The 20693-nt window shown below is 44.3% G+C and overlaps 1 protein-coding gene across 1 annotated transcript in view; it reads left to right on the top strand.

Annotated features, from left to right (window-relative positions):
• The window catches only part of LOC143356877 (uncharacterized), a 36008-nt gene extending 18591 nt beyond the window's left edge, over positions 1-17417 (top strand). Inside the window, exons 3-5 of the mRNA XM_076792925.1 lie at positions 2204-2398; positions 9313-9470; positions 16202-17417. Coding sequence (XP_076649040.1) covers positions 2204-2398; positions 9313-9470; positions 16202-16750 — 902 coding nt within the window. The 3' untranslated portion in view covers positions 16751-17417. The remainder of the gene's footprint in view (positions 1-2203; positions 2399-9312; positions 9471-16201) is intronic.
• The last annotated feature ends 3276 nt before the right edge of the window (positions 17418-20693 follow it).

Here is a 20693-nt window from a genome sequence, read left to right as displayed (position 1 = left end):
TATTTAGCTCCTGCTTCTTGCAATCAATGAAGACAATTTTTATTTTGCACAACACAGGACCCAAGTAAAAATTGCATTCTGGCACATTGATATTTTGAAATACGTTTAATCTCTCCACTGCATTGAATCACATTTATTTATTTTCGCTGTGAGATGAATTCTTGAGAAATGTCTGCGAGATAAATGTCAATAGCGTTCGGAAACAAGATGGTGCAAAGACTACAGTAATTCGCAGTCCCGTTGCGAGTTGCGAAATGCGAAACAGATCAGAAATTTCCAGAGTAGAACAAAGAAAGGCGCCGGTGAACAAACATGGCGGCTCGTGTTCGGAACAAACGATATTCAAACTGTTTTACAGGGGCGCGTCGAGCGTCGAAAGGGGAGTCGTTTACCCGAAACAAGCAATGTTTTCGCGGCAAAATGCTTCCGCGTCTCTCTCTCTCTCTCTCTCTCTCTCTCCTCTTTCCACTTTGACGTTGTTGTTCCTTCAGCGGTAACGGGTCGATTGTTACGCCGAGAATTAATTACCACTTGTTCTCGGGGCGCTAGCTGTAGCTGCGCGAACAAAGCGCGAAGCGCTTGCATCCTGGAAATGGAGCCCCGGATCAAACGAGAAACGACGCCGACGCCGACGCCGACGCCGCGGTTTGCAACCGCCGAAACAAAGGGCATCGAGGTCGCGCCCAACTCGCTTGCAACAATGCTGGCCCGATGTCGAGACGCTGGCGTCTTTCCGCCGACGATCTTTGATCTCGTCGCGTGGGGCGGAGAACACTCTGATTGGATGATGATTATGATTATGTTAGAGGCGGGAGACGAAAGTAACGATCTCGGTTTGTCCTGAGGTTACAAATTGTTCTATTTATTACAAAAATTTGTGTAGCAAGTTCTTGCAGTTACGCGCTGTCCTTTTTTGAAAATTCAATCATTTTCAATCAACTAAAAATTCATTTGTTAATATTCTAAGCCCCCCTCACATCTCCACGCCTCCACTTTTGATAACTTTTATTTTCATTTTCGCCTCCATGTTCCTCAAAGTTCATCAATATTGCATCATTCCCAGCATTTTTATTGAGTATCAAGTTTAGAATAAAATTAATGTAATAGACCTTGACAGTACATTTAAAGAAATTAGCAAAAATTCGGACATTTCATAAGCTTCAAATTGTTCCCACAAATGTTCGCAACGTTAAAAAATGTCCATTTTCATCTCGATATAGCTCAAAGTTTATTAATACTGCACAATTTCCAAAATTTTGTGTAGTGTCAAGTTTGGAACAAAATGAATATAATAGAGAGAAATAAATAGTTTTCTTGGAGGATACAGCGACACGGTAGACGGAGTAACATCGGTGGGAGTGAAAACACAATTTTCCGCGGGGACAATTGTCAACGAGGTGGATTTAAATGAGGCGCGATTACGGCCTCGTCGATAATTCAGCCATAACGGCTGGCACTGCCGGCGGCGTCGGCGGCACACAACACGGCCGTTTCGCCGAGTAAACACAGCGTCCAAATGCCTTTTATAGTCATTGATCGAACGCGTGATCCAAGTGCCTATCGTTCGTTTACAAACTGCTTTATACGGGCCGCAAATACGCAGTTCAGAGAGAGAGAGACAGAGAGAGAAGGAGAGAATTTGATATCGGAGTTGTAGTTGCTTCTATTAGTACGTTCGCAAGAGATTGTCATCAAAGATCTATTTGATGATAATATAACTCATATACTAATATTCCTTTGATAGCTTCCTTGCACATGATGCATCTGGATTGCTAATATTTGCATCGAACACGGAAGAAACTATATAAACATTGACATTATTTAAACATGCTGTCAGAAAATTAGGATTTTGAATATCAAAGTAAGCCTAGCTATAATAAATTCTTATAATTTTTCAAAATTACAAATACATACACATTTAACGTCACCGGAGACAACTTTACTCATCACGAAAAAAAAAAAAAATATTTTTCATACCATGGCTCTAATAATTCATCCTCCATATGATATTCAAACTGAAGACATTGAAATTTCTAATGTATCATGGTAAGGTTAGATGTTCAAATTCGATGGAGTGTTGGAAAGAGAGGCTTCACGAACGTCTCCGGATAATTTTCGTTATCAATCATTTTTTAATATGCTTGTACAGCAAGAACGTCACGATGCGCTCGGTCTAATAGCCAAAACGAATCGATTGTTCCAGGCGCAGAATGGAAGCTCCTCACCGAAGACGAAAAACGGCCGTTCATCGATCAGGCGAAGAGGTTACGAGCACAACACATGAAAGAACATCCCGATTACAAATACAGGCCGAGAAGAAAGCCGAAAACTTTGAGGAAGGAAGGCTACCCTTACAGCATCCCTTACCCCAGCGTGCCCATGGATGCGATCCGAGCTGGTAAGTCGGTCGTTTCATCCAGCAAAATTATTACCGCAACTTCGAAACTCTTCTGCCATCTACTCGCCATCTTACCGTAACTATCGGCACTTCTGATAAATCAGAAAAGCAACGAAGCATCAGGAAACTTTCGAGTTTTACTCTGAGACATCCAATTAACATAATGTGGGTCCTTACATTATACGTTTCTGAGCTGCAAAAATCATTTCATACATCTACGTCCTTGGACGAAATTGTCTGCGTCGATTCGGCCAAATGCAAACGTCGTTCCATTTTTAGTAATTACAATATGGTGGTCTACAGCAATTGCGAGAGAGGAGTCACAAAGAAATTTTATTCTTTCTTCAATAATATCAATCAAAATAATGTATCGATATTCTTAATCTTACCATTTTCTACCTTTTACTTTTTGATCTTTTTATAATTTGTACATAGATTTTCGTTTCTAATTCTTTAACCTTTGAACATTTGGATCTTAGTCTTAAACTACACACCTAAAATTGTCTTAATCAATTTTTTGGAAGATTCTGATATGACGCTTGATGTGTAAGGCAAGGTGGTGCCATTTCGGGGTTAAAATGAATTTCGACGCGACCAGCAGTTTTAAAAGCCATAATCGCGGAGATTCCTCGACGACTGCATTGAAACGGTCCCATTTTCTTACGCCGTCGGTGAAACAATGCGATCACGGTACGAAAGGACAAGGCGGGATCGATCCTCACGGATGATCCAGAATCCAGAGGAGCGGCACCGAGTTGTTGGTGTGTTGCGCCAGTTGCGGGGGAGTACAATGGGGAGGAAAGAAGAACAGTTCGTCTGGTAGGGCTCTGATATTCTTATCTTTTCGGCTCGCGTTTCAGCCGGCATTGTTGCCGGCGATGCCTCCGGGATCCCTGGTCGGAAGTCTTATAATAGCGATTTCTTCGAGGTTCGCCCGACTCTCGTTTCCTCTGCCATTTTCTCCGGCGTCTCGTTAATGGTTCACGCGTTTGCCCGTTTTCGCGTCAAAGACACGGTACACCCCGGCCCTTTTCGACTGCGGCCACCGCGGTCTTATTATCGCGAATATGCACTTGCACAAACACACACCGGCCAGACGAACACTTGCGTTTGAACTGGTGACGTGTCATCTCCGGTCAGTGATCAAGTGTCATTCCCCCTCGATCATCTGAAAAATTGTCCCGAACGAACTCCGTCGTCGTTTACGAATCAATTCGCGCGCCTGACAATTAACCTTCTACTGAAACATCTACAGTCTACAAACGAATTTTTATGCTGATGCAAAAGGCAAAACGCGTGGGCTAGATAATACAATAAGTCGATGCACGAAGCAGACGATTTGTAAACATATATTATGAGTATATTTGCAAGAAGCAATTTTTATAAGCAGACAGAAGCAGGCAGAATTTTTGTAGTCGTTACAATTATTAATTTTTCTTTCCACCATTAAGATGTAATACATTTCTCCTTGTCCTGGTTCTTACAAAAAGAATATAATAAACGATAAGGTTGAATTAAAATCAGTTTTTCGTTGTACCTCTTGTACTAATTGTAAGCTTGCCTTTTTGTCGAACAAATTTGTCCAGTTAAAACGAACAATTGTGAGAAAATAATATAAATCCGTGAGATTTTATATTTTACCCTGGGATTCTCACGAACAAGAAACGCATAAAAATCGAAAGACCGCTTCGCATTCCCGATCCCCATCTTCCACGTTAACTGTATATTGTTCGCACGATAAAGCCGCGCAATAATAACAGGAATAATATGATTACACGAATAGCTGTCACCGGCAACGATCGTGTTCTGCCCCGATTTCGACGAGAGCACTTTTTCGTAGTGTAGCGGCCCGGTATGAAAGGAATCAGCATAAATCTGAAATATCGTCCGATCGTTACGGAATAAACAGGCACCGGCCGATCATTTTATTATAATTCCGTGAAACCTGTGGAAACGAGTGTCTCCGAGCAGCTCGTAACTTCTCCTGTATCCGCGCGAACGCGTCCACGGGTATATCCACACGGTTCATTCATAAACCCCTTGCCGATCCGTAGTATAACCGGACAAAATTATTAATTCCGGCAACGACCCGATTAAAGCTGGAATTTATCTCGTCGCCCACGCGACACCGCGAAAAGTGATCGGTAATCCGCGATTTATCGGTCGTATTCCTCGGGGCGCCCCTTCTTACCTTCTTTTTTCGCTCCCTCCATTTATTCCATTTTCTACTCGGTTTATCCATTTATTTCTCCTCGCGGGGTTTGGTACTTTGTCCCATCATTTTTTTTTTCTTGCGGACAGGAAATAACGAAAACGAGTCGTGGAAAATTGCTTTTTATTCAAACGATTTTCAGTTTTATTCCATCTGCATCTCAATCGCGAGATTCCCAATCGATTTTATCCGTTGCTACAATTGCTCGCGTTTCTCCCATTGCGAAAATGCTACGTGTGCATTATGCTTCTACATGCTAGTTTAATAGCGAAGCAGCTTTTCTTAAATTTTAGTGATCCAGTATCTTGTGATAATTGTAATTCGAAAATTCTGTCTTTCGGTTGGAACATTTCTCACTTGAAATTTAACGTGAATCTTCGTAGACGTGTCGGACAATTTGTGTAAGTGAAAATGTTTATAATTATCCAAACTTGTTCTATATCGCGTGTAGACTGTGAATTCTATACATTCATGATGGACGCTAATTTTTATTTCGTTACGAAATGGAAAATCTGGTTTACGGGGTGGGGAGGGGGGTTGAATATTATAATATTTGCTCCGTCACGCAGATCTATATCCTTTATTAGATTTAAATCTTGAGTAAGGTGATAAGGTATTTTTAGAATGATAATCGAGTGTCACGCTTCACGGAACGACTCTGTTCAGCGTGTAAAGTGAATTATTGTCTCTAAACCCTGAAGATTTTCGCAGCGGCCGCCGTTTAGGTTCGCGATAAGGGAATCTGCTACCGATTCCGTTCCTCCATTCTCGTTCTCCATCCACCGTGCTACGTAAACCCCCATTTTTTCCCCCCAGTTTTGTTCGTCGGTCAGACGTTGGCGGACACGTCCCCGCACAGTGGCACGCGCATAAGACAAGTGCGTGGGTGGCTGGGATAAATTATCGGCTTAGGCTGGAATTTCTGACCGCGGTTTCCGCTCGTGCAGATAGCGACTTAAGCACGTAAGTTAAGGGGGAACGCGCCGTTTCTACTTTCGGTCGTGTTTTCCACTCTCGATCCTCCCTTATTCGCGATAAACTGCGACTCTGCCTAGCGATTCCCCTTGATCTAGCACTATCGATTCAACTTCTACTGTCCTGCGCCGTAAATCGGGGCATTACCGCCATAACTCGCCGATCATCGACTTGTCCGCTATTTATCGTCGAAACGGATCGTTCACGATTTTTCTGAAATTCGAAATTGACCTGCAGGGATACTAGAATCGCGCAACGACTTGGACAACGCCTATAATAACTCTTCGACATTCTACACGATTTTCTAACGGTCACAAGGGTGCGAAAACATAGTGATCTGAAGTCGTAATTTTATTAAAAACAATACTAGAGAATATTCATACTTTCAATTACTTTTTACTATGTGATTAATCTTCGTTTGTGTTTGCTTCTAGTGAACATACACTGAAATTTTGCAGAATCTTTACAGTTACATTTTTGTAGATTTTTCTTGGCAAGCTATGCCTCGGATTAAAAATTAATCACCATTTTCTTACTTTCTTCTGTTTATATTAAAAGAACACTGAAATTTGTTGGAGACTCTACACAGTCACTATAAAAGTTATTTCTGTGTTTAATGGACAGACAATTACAGTCGCATTTTCGTATGGACGAGAGGTATGATTTTCGAGTCTGTTAGCATCGTTTGGCCTCGGTAAGCTCAAGAATTCTCACATAATTAAAAAACCGTAATGTTATCGACGAAACAGTAAGTCATGCATCAAGAGGCACACAGCATGAACTGATAAATTTCATGGTGGAAGGCGAATGAAGCGATCACGCGACGGCCCCCGCGTTTATTTTCAAAAACACGGGTCAAAAGTTATCACGACGATCGGGGGCCTCGAAGGGCTCGGAATAAATCGTCGAATAATTCCCTTTGGCGCGGAAGGGCAGCGCTTCGTGCGGGCGATTCATTGGTCTTATGCACGCGAGAGTATAAACATGTCGCTGGCTCATTATTTATCGAATTGTCTTAGTGGCCGGCGCTGTTACCCTCAAGACCGTCTATAATTGCGCCCTGGGTACTTTGACGGAAGCACGTGATTGCTCGGGCACGATTATTAATTGCCAATAGTGGTTGAATAATTTAAACGAAACAAAAAGTACAGTTCTCTGGTGGCTGCCTGAATTAAACCATACAAAACAATTAATTACCTTTTAAAAAATTCCCCAATATTCTAATATTAGAATGTTACCCAATAATTTTTATTGCTTGGTACCTCAGTTTTTTTTAACACTAGAACTACCGAACCAGTCAAAATGACTGTTCCCTAATTTTTTCCTTCACAATTTCTGAAATTATAAAAATGTTCCCATCGGAAATGTTTGAATTAACTTCTTTATTGAAGCACGTGTTGGAATAAAAATGGTATGAGGTTCGAATAAATGTAGTATTGTAACTATTACAAAGCAATAGACATCCGTCGTATTTATAACTCGGTAGTTCCTAATGTTAATAAAGCGAAGTTTGAACGAAAACGTGGAAAAAATAAAAAATTACTTAGACGCTTGTAGGAAGTGCTAAATAAATATTTGCATCTGTAATTTTGGATTTGTACGCTACTAATTACAATCTGTAACCCGTCGCGTTCAATTAGGCGATCGAAGGGTGTGTCCGTCGAACTCGATCGATCCTTATCTCGAAATCGTAAAGTTTCCCCGCGGAATCACGGGGTAACAGATGTTCGATGAATCGCAAACGCACATACACGGTCTCTCTCTCTCTCTCTCTCTCTCTCTCTCTCTCTCTCTCTCCGCCCCCGTCAGTTTACACAGATTTGTTTGACGTTCCGGCCTCTCCATTGTCTTCATTGTTGCCCGCCTCATACTGGATTACGTAATTTTGAATTTCTCCGCGGCGGCGAGTCAAAGAAAAACGAGAGAGGGTTTGGAACAATCGCGCGAAATTATGATCGTGAATGGCCGATGCCCGTCGGGGGTGCGTGGGAGGACGCGGGGGGTGCGAAAGGGATGGCGACCGGCGAATATTCGATGCATGAAATTTCCATTTGGCTGTCACATGGGAACAAATAGTTCGCGCGAAATCGATGCCGCGACTAGAATACCTCGATTTCGACGAATTTATCAAGATTCGCGGTGAATTTCATTTAGTTGATCGAACTTCGCTTTTTCGACCGACCCGGTTCTTTTCTGCCAGCTATCGCGATACGTCGAACCGAATTATTTAAATTTACTGCGGCTGGAAATGCTTTCTCATGCTCGTTTCACGCAATCATGTTAACCATAAAAACTAACAGCCTTAATGCTGCACGAAGAATTGCTGGTTGGTGTCTAAATGTAAACGAAATTGATGTAAATTCTCCCAATAATGAACCAAGTATAATACTCATCTTTAACATTTTCACTAATCTAATAGCACAAGTATGTTGTTTTAGAAAAACAATTCATAATTCATACATAAATTAGTAGACTCTCAAGAGCAATCTAGATTAGAATTATTTCTTTACTGTTTTCACTAATCCGTGCAATACGATTATCTTTAATATAATTGGACTGTCGGTTTCATGCATATATGGTAAAAATGAGTAGGCGAAATTTAAAACAGTCTAGAGATTAAAAGAATTTAAGAATTGTATGTGACTCCCGTTTCTCACAAGTGATGCAGAAAATATTTATTTTCCATAAACACTTGGAAAAATCGAAATGTGATATGTCAAAGTGTCCATTCCGCTAAAAATCCAAACAGCAAATAACAATCCAGTGACGAGCGAAAGTGATTTCGCAAAAGTAAAAAGACACTGTGCAGACGTAAAAACATACATGAAATATTCTCGCCTAAAAGGGGAACGATAATTCCTTGAAACGAAAACTCGGATGAATAAGAAATTAATGGTCCGTTCATTTTTCTCCTTTTATCAATTTTATTAATTCCGCGGGGACGAGCGGAATGCGCGGTTACAAAATCGCGACTAATATGCGCGTGAATTCTTCGTTGCCGATCATAAATCTCGCCGCCAATCATCCCCGGCCTTCTTCTTCATCCGAGGGACCATGGCACAAGGCATCAAGCGACGTTTCTTCGTCACCGTAGAGATTCACGTCGGCCCGACAATAGGGCCTTCGTTGCTATAGGTATTCTTTCGCCGCGTTTCCGTCGTTCGACGACGATGATCGATAAGCCGGCGCTGCTCTTACACGTCGTGGTACACGTCGGCCCCTCGATATTAATCTCGACGAAAATGCACGCTTGTTCGGTTAATCATTGGCATTGTCGGTCCTCGAGAGCCTCGGATCGAAGATGAACGAACCGCACGGATCGCTCGATTAGGTTATTGTCGGCGCAACGTGTGTTTTGGGAAAACCGGCTTTTGTCTACCGGCTGCACCTTATTTCCTACGAATCTGCATGATTTTGCTCGGATCGCTCCGTTTTCGGGATGAACAATGGCTTCGTGTGATAAAAATATGTTCTTCTTTTAACGTCTCGCGACTGCAGTGAGCATCCATTTACACCCTAATCATAATCTTCTAATGTTCGAATGATACCGGTACCACTCGCATCGATAAACGGGACAGTCAGGGGATATTTTCTGTCTCAGTGAATGATTTTTGTGTCTCAGCAAATAATTTTTCTGTCTTAACGAATGGTATTTTAAAATTTCAAGTTGTCCGACGAATGGTACAGTTGTCCAATGATTAATGGATTGAACATTATGATTTAACAGGAATGGCTGGCAGTATGGGACAAGCTGGAATGGGCTCGTACTATGGTCCTGCGGCAGCTTATGGTTCACTATCGGCGGCCAGCATGGCCGCGGCGGCGGCTGCGGCTGCCCAGCAGTCTGCGGCGGCGATGTCCGCGGGCCTCGCGGCACCTGCTCAGGTGAGTCGACCTCTCTTGTAAATAAACACCACTTGCGAGCCTTCGTTTCGTATTTACCCAAGCTACAAGCCCCACTTGTGGATTTAGTGCAACCCACTTACGGTGGAACCTCGATCGCTGCATATAAGCTCGACTCAAAATGCGTCCTCCATGATTCACTATTCCAACGACACCAGTTTTTCAAAATTTCTCTGTTACAACTTGTCGAAAACTTGTCACTGTTATACCTAATATTTCATTACGTGCGTGGAATAATCGGATATCAGTTGTATGTTTGTTTGCAAAAATTCCTGCTGGTAGATTCAGGTTATATTTTAGAATGCAAAAGGATTGACGGTTCCTGGTTTCCATCTCAACAATTACATTACTCTGATCTTGTTGGAATTTTTGGCGTTAATATTCGACACTGAACATGTGGAAAAAGTTTAACATATAAAATAGGAACGAACTGAAAATGAAATGGGATAAAATGAAACGATGCAACAGAGAAGTGCGAATGTGCAGGGTGCATTCGTTCAATCCGTAAACATTTTGATAGGCTTGTTATCCTGTTGCTCGTGTTTCATCAATGTTCTAGTGCTTCTCTCATTAAGAAGTATAATTTTATTGAATGTTCTATTGACTGGTAAATTTTCTGACTTCATTCATTTTCTTAAGAGTGTAATGATCGTTCCACGCTGAAACGGTCGTGCTACGATTTCCGATCGCGAAGTGAAACGAATCGTGACAAGAGTTTCCGCAAGACACGCTGCGATGGGCTCTCGTTCTTCTTCTTGAACAAATGCCGGGTGCAGCATAGTGTAGCATACGCGCGAACGTTCAGAGAACGGGCCCCCATAGTGGTTCAGAAGATTGCGACAAAGCGGACGGAGTTGCGGGGAATTTTAATTGCGCATTGTTACGGGGAACGCCCGGTTTCGTTTATTCCGCGGCCGAATTCAACGCACGTTGCGTTCCCGCTCGCTGCAGTTGGCACGCTCGTTTGAACAGTCGGAGGCGTGCGAAAAATTAGGAAACGCGCGGTGTTCCGCTGGTTCGTCGTGTTTCCAACAACGGTGTTAAGACGATTTTTTACCGAGCACCTCTGCAAATCAAAATTATGCTCTTCATTACCGTACGGGCACACGAATGTCATGAAATTGAAAACTTAAATTCGAGAGGTCTACCATTCAGTGTATATTCAAGAGGAAATAATACGACAAAATAACTGAACAATAGTTCATCTCTAGTCGAAGAATTATTCATACATTCTTATGGTAATTAACCCTTAACGGACCAATGCCATATAAGCGGCATGACACTGTTACTTACTGGGTCCTATGCCGCGTATATGGCGGCAAAAATCAAATTAATTAATAACGTAAATATTTAAATTTATAATATAAATATTTTCCTTTCTATATTGATATAAAAATGTTGAGTCCACAGTTTCTCTTCCTATCAAAAATAGCTTGGACCTGGTGGCAAGTAAACTTGAAATACTTTTGAAATTAAAAATGAAATATATTTCATTATAGTAATTTTTATGATGCCACCGATCTCTTTACCAGAAAAGTTAAAAAAATACTTCACGTATTAGCAGTTACTTCGCAGTTCTCTTAAAAATCAAAGATAAATAATTGGGCGTTTTCGCTAGGAATTTCTCTGTGTAATAAAATCTAACAACTCTGAAGATCACCATTTAGTAGAAAATTATTAAGCCAGCCTAAAATACAGTTACGAAAGAGTTTATCGATTGTCTTCTAGTCTCTGCGTTGTTAAAATGAACTATTTCATAAACAACTACACGATCAAGCGAACAAGGAAACATTAGTCCCACTCGCGAGGAGTAACTCCGTCTACAAAGGAGACAAAACAATTCCCCGGACGACAATGCACGATTCAATCAGCAAACACGGTCGATTCACCAAGAAGTATGGGGAGGGATCGACGATCACGATTTGTCAGACACGAAAAATGCGCAAGACACGCTCGTATGGGGAGCAGCGTTATCGAGATGCAAGCGAAAAAGAGCCACCCACGCGGTTATTTCTCCGTTGTCCCTATTCAGCGGAATTTTACGTCGGAGGACCCGATCGGGGGAATCTCTAGATTTATCGTGATTGCACTCGCTCTTCGATCATCTTCACGAAGTCCAACATTTTCCAACAAAATATCTTAACCCTCCACGGGCCGAATTTTGTTCCGTTGGTATCTATCCGCAGAGAACTTGCGTTTACTTTGATATTTCAAGTTGTTGGCGCTGCGATCCGTCGTCAATATTGTTATTGATGATCTCGGAGACATTATACAATTAAGACGTCATCTTGTGAAAAAACTAAAATTATTTATATTTATGTGACCTCAGAGTTACACGGGCTCACAGAGGGTTAAATCAAAAAATATTTCATGCCAGCCGTTCGAGAACGAACTCTTGAACGGAACAATTTTCTTGGACAGTTGTGAGCGGATTTTATGCGTTTATGGTAAAAATTGGTAGGTGCAATTTGAAATAGGAGAAGTTAGGAACGCATTATTTTCAATTTACTAAAATTTGGCTTGTGTTTATCGACGCGCAGCGCGTTGATTTTGCATGAAAATCCGCAGTCTATTAACACTAGGTTTACGGAGCATTAAAAGCGAGTATTTTACATTACTTTATAAAAATAAGAAGACTGTGTCCATCCAAGTTTTCAGCCATTTTTAAATAATATATACCTAAGGAAATAAGTTTGTTGAGTAATTCCACGTAGATGGATCTTCACAATCTCAATAATCGTAAATTGAAAATATTAGAACCCGTCAATTTGACGGGTCCCGTAAACCTAGCGTTAAGAATGTGCTACCACGGTTATCAGGAGACCGTGGTCGAAAAGATGAAGAAAAAAGGACCGGAATCTTCGTCCGAAAGCAACGTATCTCTCCCCGGTGGTTGGGCTCGCCTACAAAACAGCGAGTCGTGGAACAAAAAGCGAAAGAAGCTCTCTCTCGAGCCGGCGTTACATCACCGAATCGCGGGCAGTCGCCAAGCAAAAAGATAGCCGGGCGAAATTGCTCGTCGATCGGATGTCGATCGGTCTCCTCCGGTCTTCGAAACAGAGTCTGCCGTGGCTAGATCGCCTGGTCCGAATGGAGCCGAGGTAGAACTGCAGAGTGCGAGAGAGAGAGAGAGAGAGAGAGAGAGAGAGAGAGAGAAAGAGAAAACAAGCAGAAACGAGTGAGAGAGAGAGGGAGGGAGGGGGTAGGAGGAAAAAAGAGAGAATGAAAGAGGGAGATAGATCGCTGATGAGAAGCAGCAGGAGCAGCGAGAGAGGATATAGGAAGAGGAGAAAGAAGAGGAGAACGATGCGGAGGACGAGCGTAGGTACGTTTCATTCGTTGTCGCAACAAAGGGGCCCCCGGGTGGCTTCGCAAACAGAAACCGGAGACCGTGGTCTGTGTATGAATTTCCGCAGCTGGGTACGGGAGACAAACAGATAGCTAGTTATTTCTGCATTCAACGGCTGAATGGCCGACGCGTCTGGAACGACGCACCGACGCGATACAGCCGACTATTATTGGCGAACCGGCGAGCACGAGCGAAGAATTCCAACATGCGCTGCCTGTTATCGTCCCGAGGACGAAACGACGGCGTCATCGGCGTCATTGCCGTCACCGGACACCGTCATTGCCCATCCGGAGACCAGCATCTTCCCCGATCAGCCATCATTCGCGGTTACCTTTCTCGCCGGTTCCACGGACGAGCTGAAAGTGCGACTGACGGCGCCGGGAAAGATTTTTGCCGAGGAAAGGGTTGGCAGGCCTGCCGGAGGCGGTCGAACTGCCCGAAGACGATGCACCGAGTTCCTAGATGTGCAGGATAACTGGACGATCCTGTACTATTACGTTCTTTCACTCCAATCTGGATTGAAACGATTTGGTAGACTACCATTAATATTTAGGTGGTCTTCAGAGAAAATTGATGTTATTAACCCTTTGCACTCGAGTGGTGCCACTAGAAATTGTTGTGGCATTATTTCAAAGAAATTACAAAAGATATTACAAAGTATTTGTTACGTTAGAACATTTGTATTTGATGGATCACTAAACATTTAAATATTATATTTGGAAATCGGATCGGTTTCGTATGAATAACATGAAAATATTCTAAGACGGAAGAAAAAGTTAGTTTTAGAATTAAAATAGCGCCGAGTGCAAAGGGTTAAAATTGGACGAAATGAGATGAATTTTTTGGGAAGTTTGACAGAATGTTTTTAAGAAATCGCGATTGCAGAGAAAATTCTGAGGTTGTGTTTTACAACTATTTTGCGGATCTTTATGCCAAATGAAAATTGTCTAGCTCACCAGTTAGAAACTAGAAAGTAAAACAAAAGTTTTTATTGGTATTGGTAGAATGGAAGAATTGTTTATTGCACTAATGGGGCGTACTAAAAGGGGAAAATAAAAATTTAGAAACTAATAAGAGAATCTGTGCACAACGTGGAAGATTGACCTGAAGATTCATGAACGTTGCGGACGAAGAAGAACTATAGGCTGAAATAGAAGATCGAGTCAGAAGCCTCCCAAGAAGAAGAAGAGCATGAACCATCGTCGGGTCTGAGATTCACAATGAGCTCATTCAGAAGAGTATCCGCAGGATGCACATAAATTCGAAGACGAAAATTCGCGCTTCGATCGACTGGCTCCGACCTCCATCGACATTAGTCCAGGTCGATCCATATGGGCGCAATGTGGGTGAAATATCGGCGACCCCGGTGTGCAACAATGGCAACCACGGTTGACTTTCTCGGTCTAGTCGACTTTTCTGGTCCCGGGATCGAAGAGAGGGGCCATTTGGAAAATAAAGTGAGCTAGCAAAAGACATTCCATTCTCCGACCAGTCTCTCCTCTCTCTCTCTCTCTCTTTTTCTCTCACTCTCTCTCTCTCTCTCTGTCTTCGTCTCGCTGAGTTGCTGGTGCGGTGCCGTCTCCTTTCTGCACGTCCCTTCGTTCTCTGACGACACATGGCAGCGAGGAGAATAGACGCTTTTGTGAATGAAAACAGAAGAGAAACGTTTCGACGTTATTGTACGGTTGAATTGTGACATCGTGATGGTGGAGGATAATTAAGTCTTGCCGGGCAAGGTCTGGAGTGTCCGGGCTCTAAACGAGAGCTAGAGAAACTATACGGGAGGACGAATATTTCCTGGCCATTTCATAGCTTCTGTCTTATGAAATTAAATGTACACTGACGCCCAACCGTGGCAAACTCCGCTCGCCATTAGGGTCTCCATTGTCACGTCAAATCATGGTTCTGGAATTTTTATTTCATTTTCAATCAATTAATGCTAAACCTAACATATTCGAACCCACACCGTACACTAAACTGATACAATAAACTTTGCAATGTTTATCTCATACAGTAAGGAATATATTTTTTCTTGTGGAGGAGCATTCGCTTTGTCAAGAATTTAGTGACAACAGTAAAATTTCTCAAGGTCTAAATGCAGCTCTACAATTCCTATTGAATTCTAGTTTCTGTAGATTGAATCTACAACCGCACAATCACAATACAATTGAATTTTCACCACAACTGTTCCTATTTTGATCGAGTTTTCTTTGACCGTCCACGCGACAGGGAAGACGCCGAGCGGCCACAAGATGGCCGCCAGTGTCAGAGCCGTCAGCAGCTTTTCTCGCGTGTCGCGGCGAACAGGTAGCAAAGTTGATTTCATAAATTCGCGAAACGATCATCGGAACGTCGGGGACTGTTCCCAGCGTGACACAAAGGGTCGAGGAATGCGAGGAGCACTTAATTTCCGGATCCATCGTGGCCCAGGGCTCCGGGGCTCCGGGGCCGATTCGCGAGGAGGATTTTTGAGGCGAGAGGAACCGAGCGGTAATCAATTGGACGTAGCAGGGAGGTGAGACGAGCGAGGCAGCTAAGACTGGATGTAAATCATCCGGACAAAGCCGCTTAACGATCCGACAAAGGGTCCCGCTCTCGGTCCTCGTCCACGAATTATAGAATCGGGAATACAAGCTCCTCCCGGGGACCTCTTTCTCGCCTTTTTAAGTATCCTCGCGGGTTTCACGCGGCGGACTATACGCCGCCCTCCTACCTCCTTCTGCGATGGCTCGTGGCCACCGTTACGAAATTTATAGCCATTGGCAGCTTTGTCCTCCGCATAGAACAAATCTCCGAGCGGCGGATCCGGCGATTTCGCGATTTGCGAGCCGCACCGAGGCGAATCCGACTCGATCGCTTCTTTCGAAATAGCTTCTTCCCTCCTCCACCCACGCGCGATCTTCTACCTCTCCCGCTCTTCTGGATTTATTAAAATTGATCGGCGACACGGGATCCATTAGCTACGCGCCCGGGCTAGGACCTTTAAAGGCGGTCCGGAGCGCTGAGGAATGCTAGCTGAGAGCGGCCTTTGGTATATTCAGGACCTATTCTGGATGCGCTATGTTCTCCCCGTTGCTCCTTTTTGTTGTTCGTTCGCGTTGGGACGGCGAAAGTAACGATCGCTTTGAAGAATTTAGGGATGAGGACAAACGTCTCGCGCGAAGACGTTCTCTTAAGATTCATGGTCATTCGAGATCAATTGATGTTCCTGTATAAAAACGACAATCTACGCTCAGTTTCAACAGATCGGTGACCTATGAAAAAGTCCTAAAGACTATCGATCCCTCATACTTACGATCCGTGACATGATTCCCGCATCTCCCAAGAACCATTAAAGACCGCTGGGTGGTTTTCAATGTTCCAGGTGGTGAGCTCGATGGACGCGATGAAGTACTCGATGGAAGCTGACAAGTACCGAGCCGCGTACATGCCACCGAGTACTCTGGCCATGAGCATGTACTCGGACCCGAAGTACCTGGACTCGAGCCCGAAGTCGTACCTGGACCGGAGCTACCTGGACTCGGCGAAGGCGTACTTCGAGCAGTCGAAGCTGTACATGGACCAGAAGCCCTCGATAACCGACTACAATCGACCGAGCTACGAGCACAACAAGCTCTACGAGGAGTCCAGCCCCGGCAGCGTGGTGGGCGGCGGCGGTTCGACGAGGTCACCGGCCGCGGAATCGCCGGACATGAGCAAACAGCACGAGAGGACCGAGCAGGGCTCGTCCAGCGCGAGTTCCACGTCGACGTCGTCGGCAGCGAGTCCCGGTGCGAGCCTTCCAGCCTATTACCCCGGTCCAGTTCAGAGTAGCGGCCTGCTGGGACCCCAGATGAGCCAGTACAGCGGCTACCAGACCGCCCCCGCACCTGGGAACGAGTCGTTCCGACGACCCCTCACTGTCATCTTCTGACCCGATAGAACGTAGCTCTGATCCTTCTTCGAGGAACAGTTTCCCTAGAATCTGGTCGGAAGGACTGGTCCGGAGGTGTTCGGATGCGAACCTGTGAAATGTGATTACCGTCGGGCGGAGGGGCCCGCTCAGTTGGAATGCGTCGGATCGGTGACGGCCGCGGGGTTTGCTATACCGATGCGAACGAGCTACCGATGTGGAAAGTAGACTTTGGGTGTGGGAGGCTTCAGGTAGGCTCCTCTTCGAGTCGACACACATCCATTCCTCGCGAGAATGACCAACCGCTTCAAGACCTCCGCTCTGAAGAGACCTTCTCACTTCGAAGATCCGTCAACTTTGCGAGAAATTCAGTCCTCTTCGTCGGAAACTGTTTTCAATGATTCGAAGAGTCTACAAGTCTACGAGTCTAAAAGGAGATTCAGTGAGTCTATAGTCTACGAGTCTGAACGCAGATTCTGTGAGTCCGCCGTCACCGGAAGCTAGCCTAACCCGAACCTCCCAGGGCACCAAGCCGCGAGCAAGGGTGCAACGGAGCTGCGACACCAGCGGAGTGAGCGGTGCTTTTGATGATCGACTGTGAAGCGCACGATCATCGAGAGCATCGCTCTTTTCGCTGGTACACTCGTCGTACTCGTACCCTAAAGCCCCGTCTCGACTGACAGACAAGACTGTCAGTCTGGACAGGGCTTCAGTCGTAGCTTCTGAAATCCCCTGAACATTGTTCGCCTAAGCACCGAGCCAGGTCGGATAGAAAATGGCGGACACCCGAGGCGACTCTCAGACCAGAAGAGGACCACGTTAGCTAGCCCGCGAGTTGAATCCCAGGGCCGCCAACGGTGCCCAATCGTTTTGACATCGACAACGAAATCGAATCGCTCCGTTCTAAGGGCGCGAGCGCGACGGAGCTGCGATACTGGCGACGCAGAGCGAAGCGTCGGAAAACAATGGTTTTCTAATGGAAGCGTTTAGAAGCTCTCTTCTTCGCGAGCGTCGCAGCTCCGTCGAACCCGTACCCTGAACCACCCGTAGGCGCGGAGCAAGACGCAACGATTATTTATCAGGCATAGATCTCGCAGCGGCAGACGAGGCGATACAGAGACATTGTACATAGTCCCCGTGTAAATAGTGTAGCAAGGATTATTATCGCGCACGTCGCTCGCAAACAGTTTCCCTTCTCAGACTCTCCGTACGGCCCCGACTCGTCCTGAACACGTTCCAGTTACCGAGCACGCGTAAGGACATCTTCCCTCGATCCAGGACCTCCTCCAGTTCGGTCGTCGGAACTGTCCGAGTAAGTCCTTCCCTTTCTGTCGGTAGCTTCGTCTTGTCAGTATTAACAACAAAATTAATAGAAACGGCAAAAATGAGTTTCCTGCTTCAGTTACAGGACACTGGAACCGGATGAAAATTTCTTTCTTCAATCATTTTATTGAGATGATAATATGTCGCCGCGATTATATTCTTTTCATCTTTTTATTACTTCACGTTTTATCTACTGATTTTTTGATGAACGCGTGTTACGCCCGATTGACAGCTTTTCGAAACAAGTTCTTCCCACGTTTCAAAAACATCCAAAATACGCTGGACAGTCGAAACGTTCGTGTGAATTGCCTGTGGCATTCAGATCGAATAAATTAAGAGAAAGGGAAAGGTGTGACATAATCGCGACAGGTGTTTCGACGGTGTGCTCGCAGGACGATCGACCGGAACTAGAAGGAAATTGCGTTTTCGAATCGTAATCGGTGTACATAGACGGCCCGGATCGTCGAGGAAATTCTGTCGCGTCCCGCGAGTTTCTCGGTTTGTCGATGATCGAGCGCGATCATCGATTCGTCTAGACCCTGTCCCCTAGATACGACATCGTGCGTGTGTCTTGGTTTCGGTCGACGAGTCTCCCCGCCTCGGCTTATTTATTATCGAGTTCCCTTTGTTCTTGTTTTCCCATGTTGGTTATTGAGTTTCTCCGGGCTCGGAAGCCCGCGAATTTGGGGAGCGTTGTAAATCGGTGATATCGGTCCCTTCTTCGGATGATTCTTGCCGCTTCGATCATGTTTTCGGGAACGGGAAACCCTATGGTTCATTTTACAATGATTAGAACCTCAAAATTTCTTCGTTCAAGAAGAAAATCTATATTTATTGTACGACTATAAAATCCAATGGCTACGTGTCGACAACAAATTAATAATCTACGTATTAGATTGGAGTTTATTCCGTTCGAATCTGGCAGGACGTTATAGTGCGTGAATCGGCGAGAATCATCCGGACTGTGTCGTTAGAGAACGCGTTTGTAAAATATCGTTTTCCCCATCCCTGTCCACTTGTTCCTCGCGAGTTATGTTCTATTTGTTCACCATGAAGAGAGCACCTAGTGCTCTCCCATCGGCCAATCGTCGTTGTTTCGTTTTTCTTTCTTTTTTTTTTTTTTTTAGTTTTCCGGTTGGTGTTGTTCGTTGTCGAACGACTATGCGAGAAAGTGACGAAGAGAGCTTTTATAGATGTTTCACGAATGAGAGAAAGTAAGAGAGTGGGAGGAATAGATGGAAGAGCGAAAGAGAGAACCCTTTCCGATGCTGCGAAACGTTCACGAACCCCTTTACCACCTCCCGTTGTACGATGTGTAACCTTTGTATTTGTATCGTTACGATAAATCTTACACGGTGTACCGACTATTCGAGTATTACAATTTAAAGTGGCAGAAGTAACCTATAAATATTGTACTGTAAGTGAGAAAGCAAAATAAACGTTAAGTATTATCCTTCGAAACTGGCACGATCGCCGTGTAATCGCTCGTTTAATCCGCCCGGTCGTTTCGTCCGAACGAAATGACTTTCTCTTTAACCCGTTCCCCCTGTTCTTTGTTTCTTTCCTGATCTGCTCGATTCTATACTCGATTCTATTAATAGCCTTAATCCTGAAGCGAGGCCTCCTCATTTAAACTCTTTAAAATGCGACAAGATTAATATTGCTCTAGGTGCGTTCGAACAGGAAATAAAATTGGCTCCGGAAGGAAAATGATTTTTCAAAAATCGTGGATTACGAATTAAACCATATAGATAATTGCATAATTCCACAGGTTCGTTTCTCAATGCGGAAGCTAACAAAAGTTGGGGCTGCTTTATTTCCAGAAAATATTAGGTGCATAAAAGTTTTAGTCTTTTTTTCGTATCTTTACTCGCGACATACGGTGTGTGTGTGCACAGTCGACAGTGAACTTGTTGTTGAGACACATTTTACTGCAAATAAATTGCACAAAAAGGTGGAAGAATATAACCATTATAATTAGATCCTGAATTTTATCTGTCAAAAACAGTAGAAACATTTAAATAATAATATTGCTATGTTAGTTCCAATCCGTTAAAATTGTTCAGGAAAGAAATACACGTCTGTAATGAATGCAATTTTTATTTTGCATAAAAATATCCGCACCGTGCATGAACGATTCCGAAAGACTGAAACTTGTGCACAATATTTTTCTGAAGAAATGCTCGAATATCAAGTTGCGGCGTGAAATAAAAATACGAAGCAACGAACAGTGAGACACGTCTAGTTCCCGATCCAAAGGACGCGAACAATGGTGGTAGTCCGAGGATCACGAAATCCAAGATCGACAGGACCTCGAAAATCCCCGGAAACAAAGCCGCCCGGCCGAGTTAACTGTGCACAATATCTATCGAAATCTGACACGCGGTCGAAGCGTGAAGGTGAAAAAGTGGCAGAAAGGTTCGCCGGGTTGCGACGCATTGTGGGATCCCGAAAAGCGACAGCTGCGATCGCGGCTGCCTGTCTCGTCATCCCCTGGATCCATTCATTCGTTCGCACCTCTGCGACACGTTCCTCGGCGCCGAATCTTCTTGTCTTCGTGGTTTCGTCAGCGCGTGAAAGGGACCGCTGCGAGAGAGCCTGCGAGGCTGCTGCCTCTCTTTCCTATGAAATGTGCTGGAAG

This window comes from Halictus rubicundus, chromosome 8 (genome assembly GCF_050948215.1).
Source record: "Halictus rubicundus isolate RS-2024b chromosome 8, iyHalRubi1_principal, whole genome shotgun sequence".
Taxonomy (NCBI): domain Eukaryota; kingdom Metazoa; phylum Arthropoda; class Insecta; order Hymenoptera; family Halictidae; genus Halictus; species Halictus rubicundus.
The sequence above is the reverse complement of the archived record's forward strand: the minus strand, read 5'-3'. Positions and strand labels throughout refer to the sequence as shown.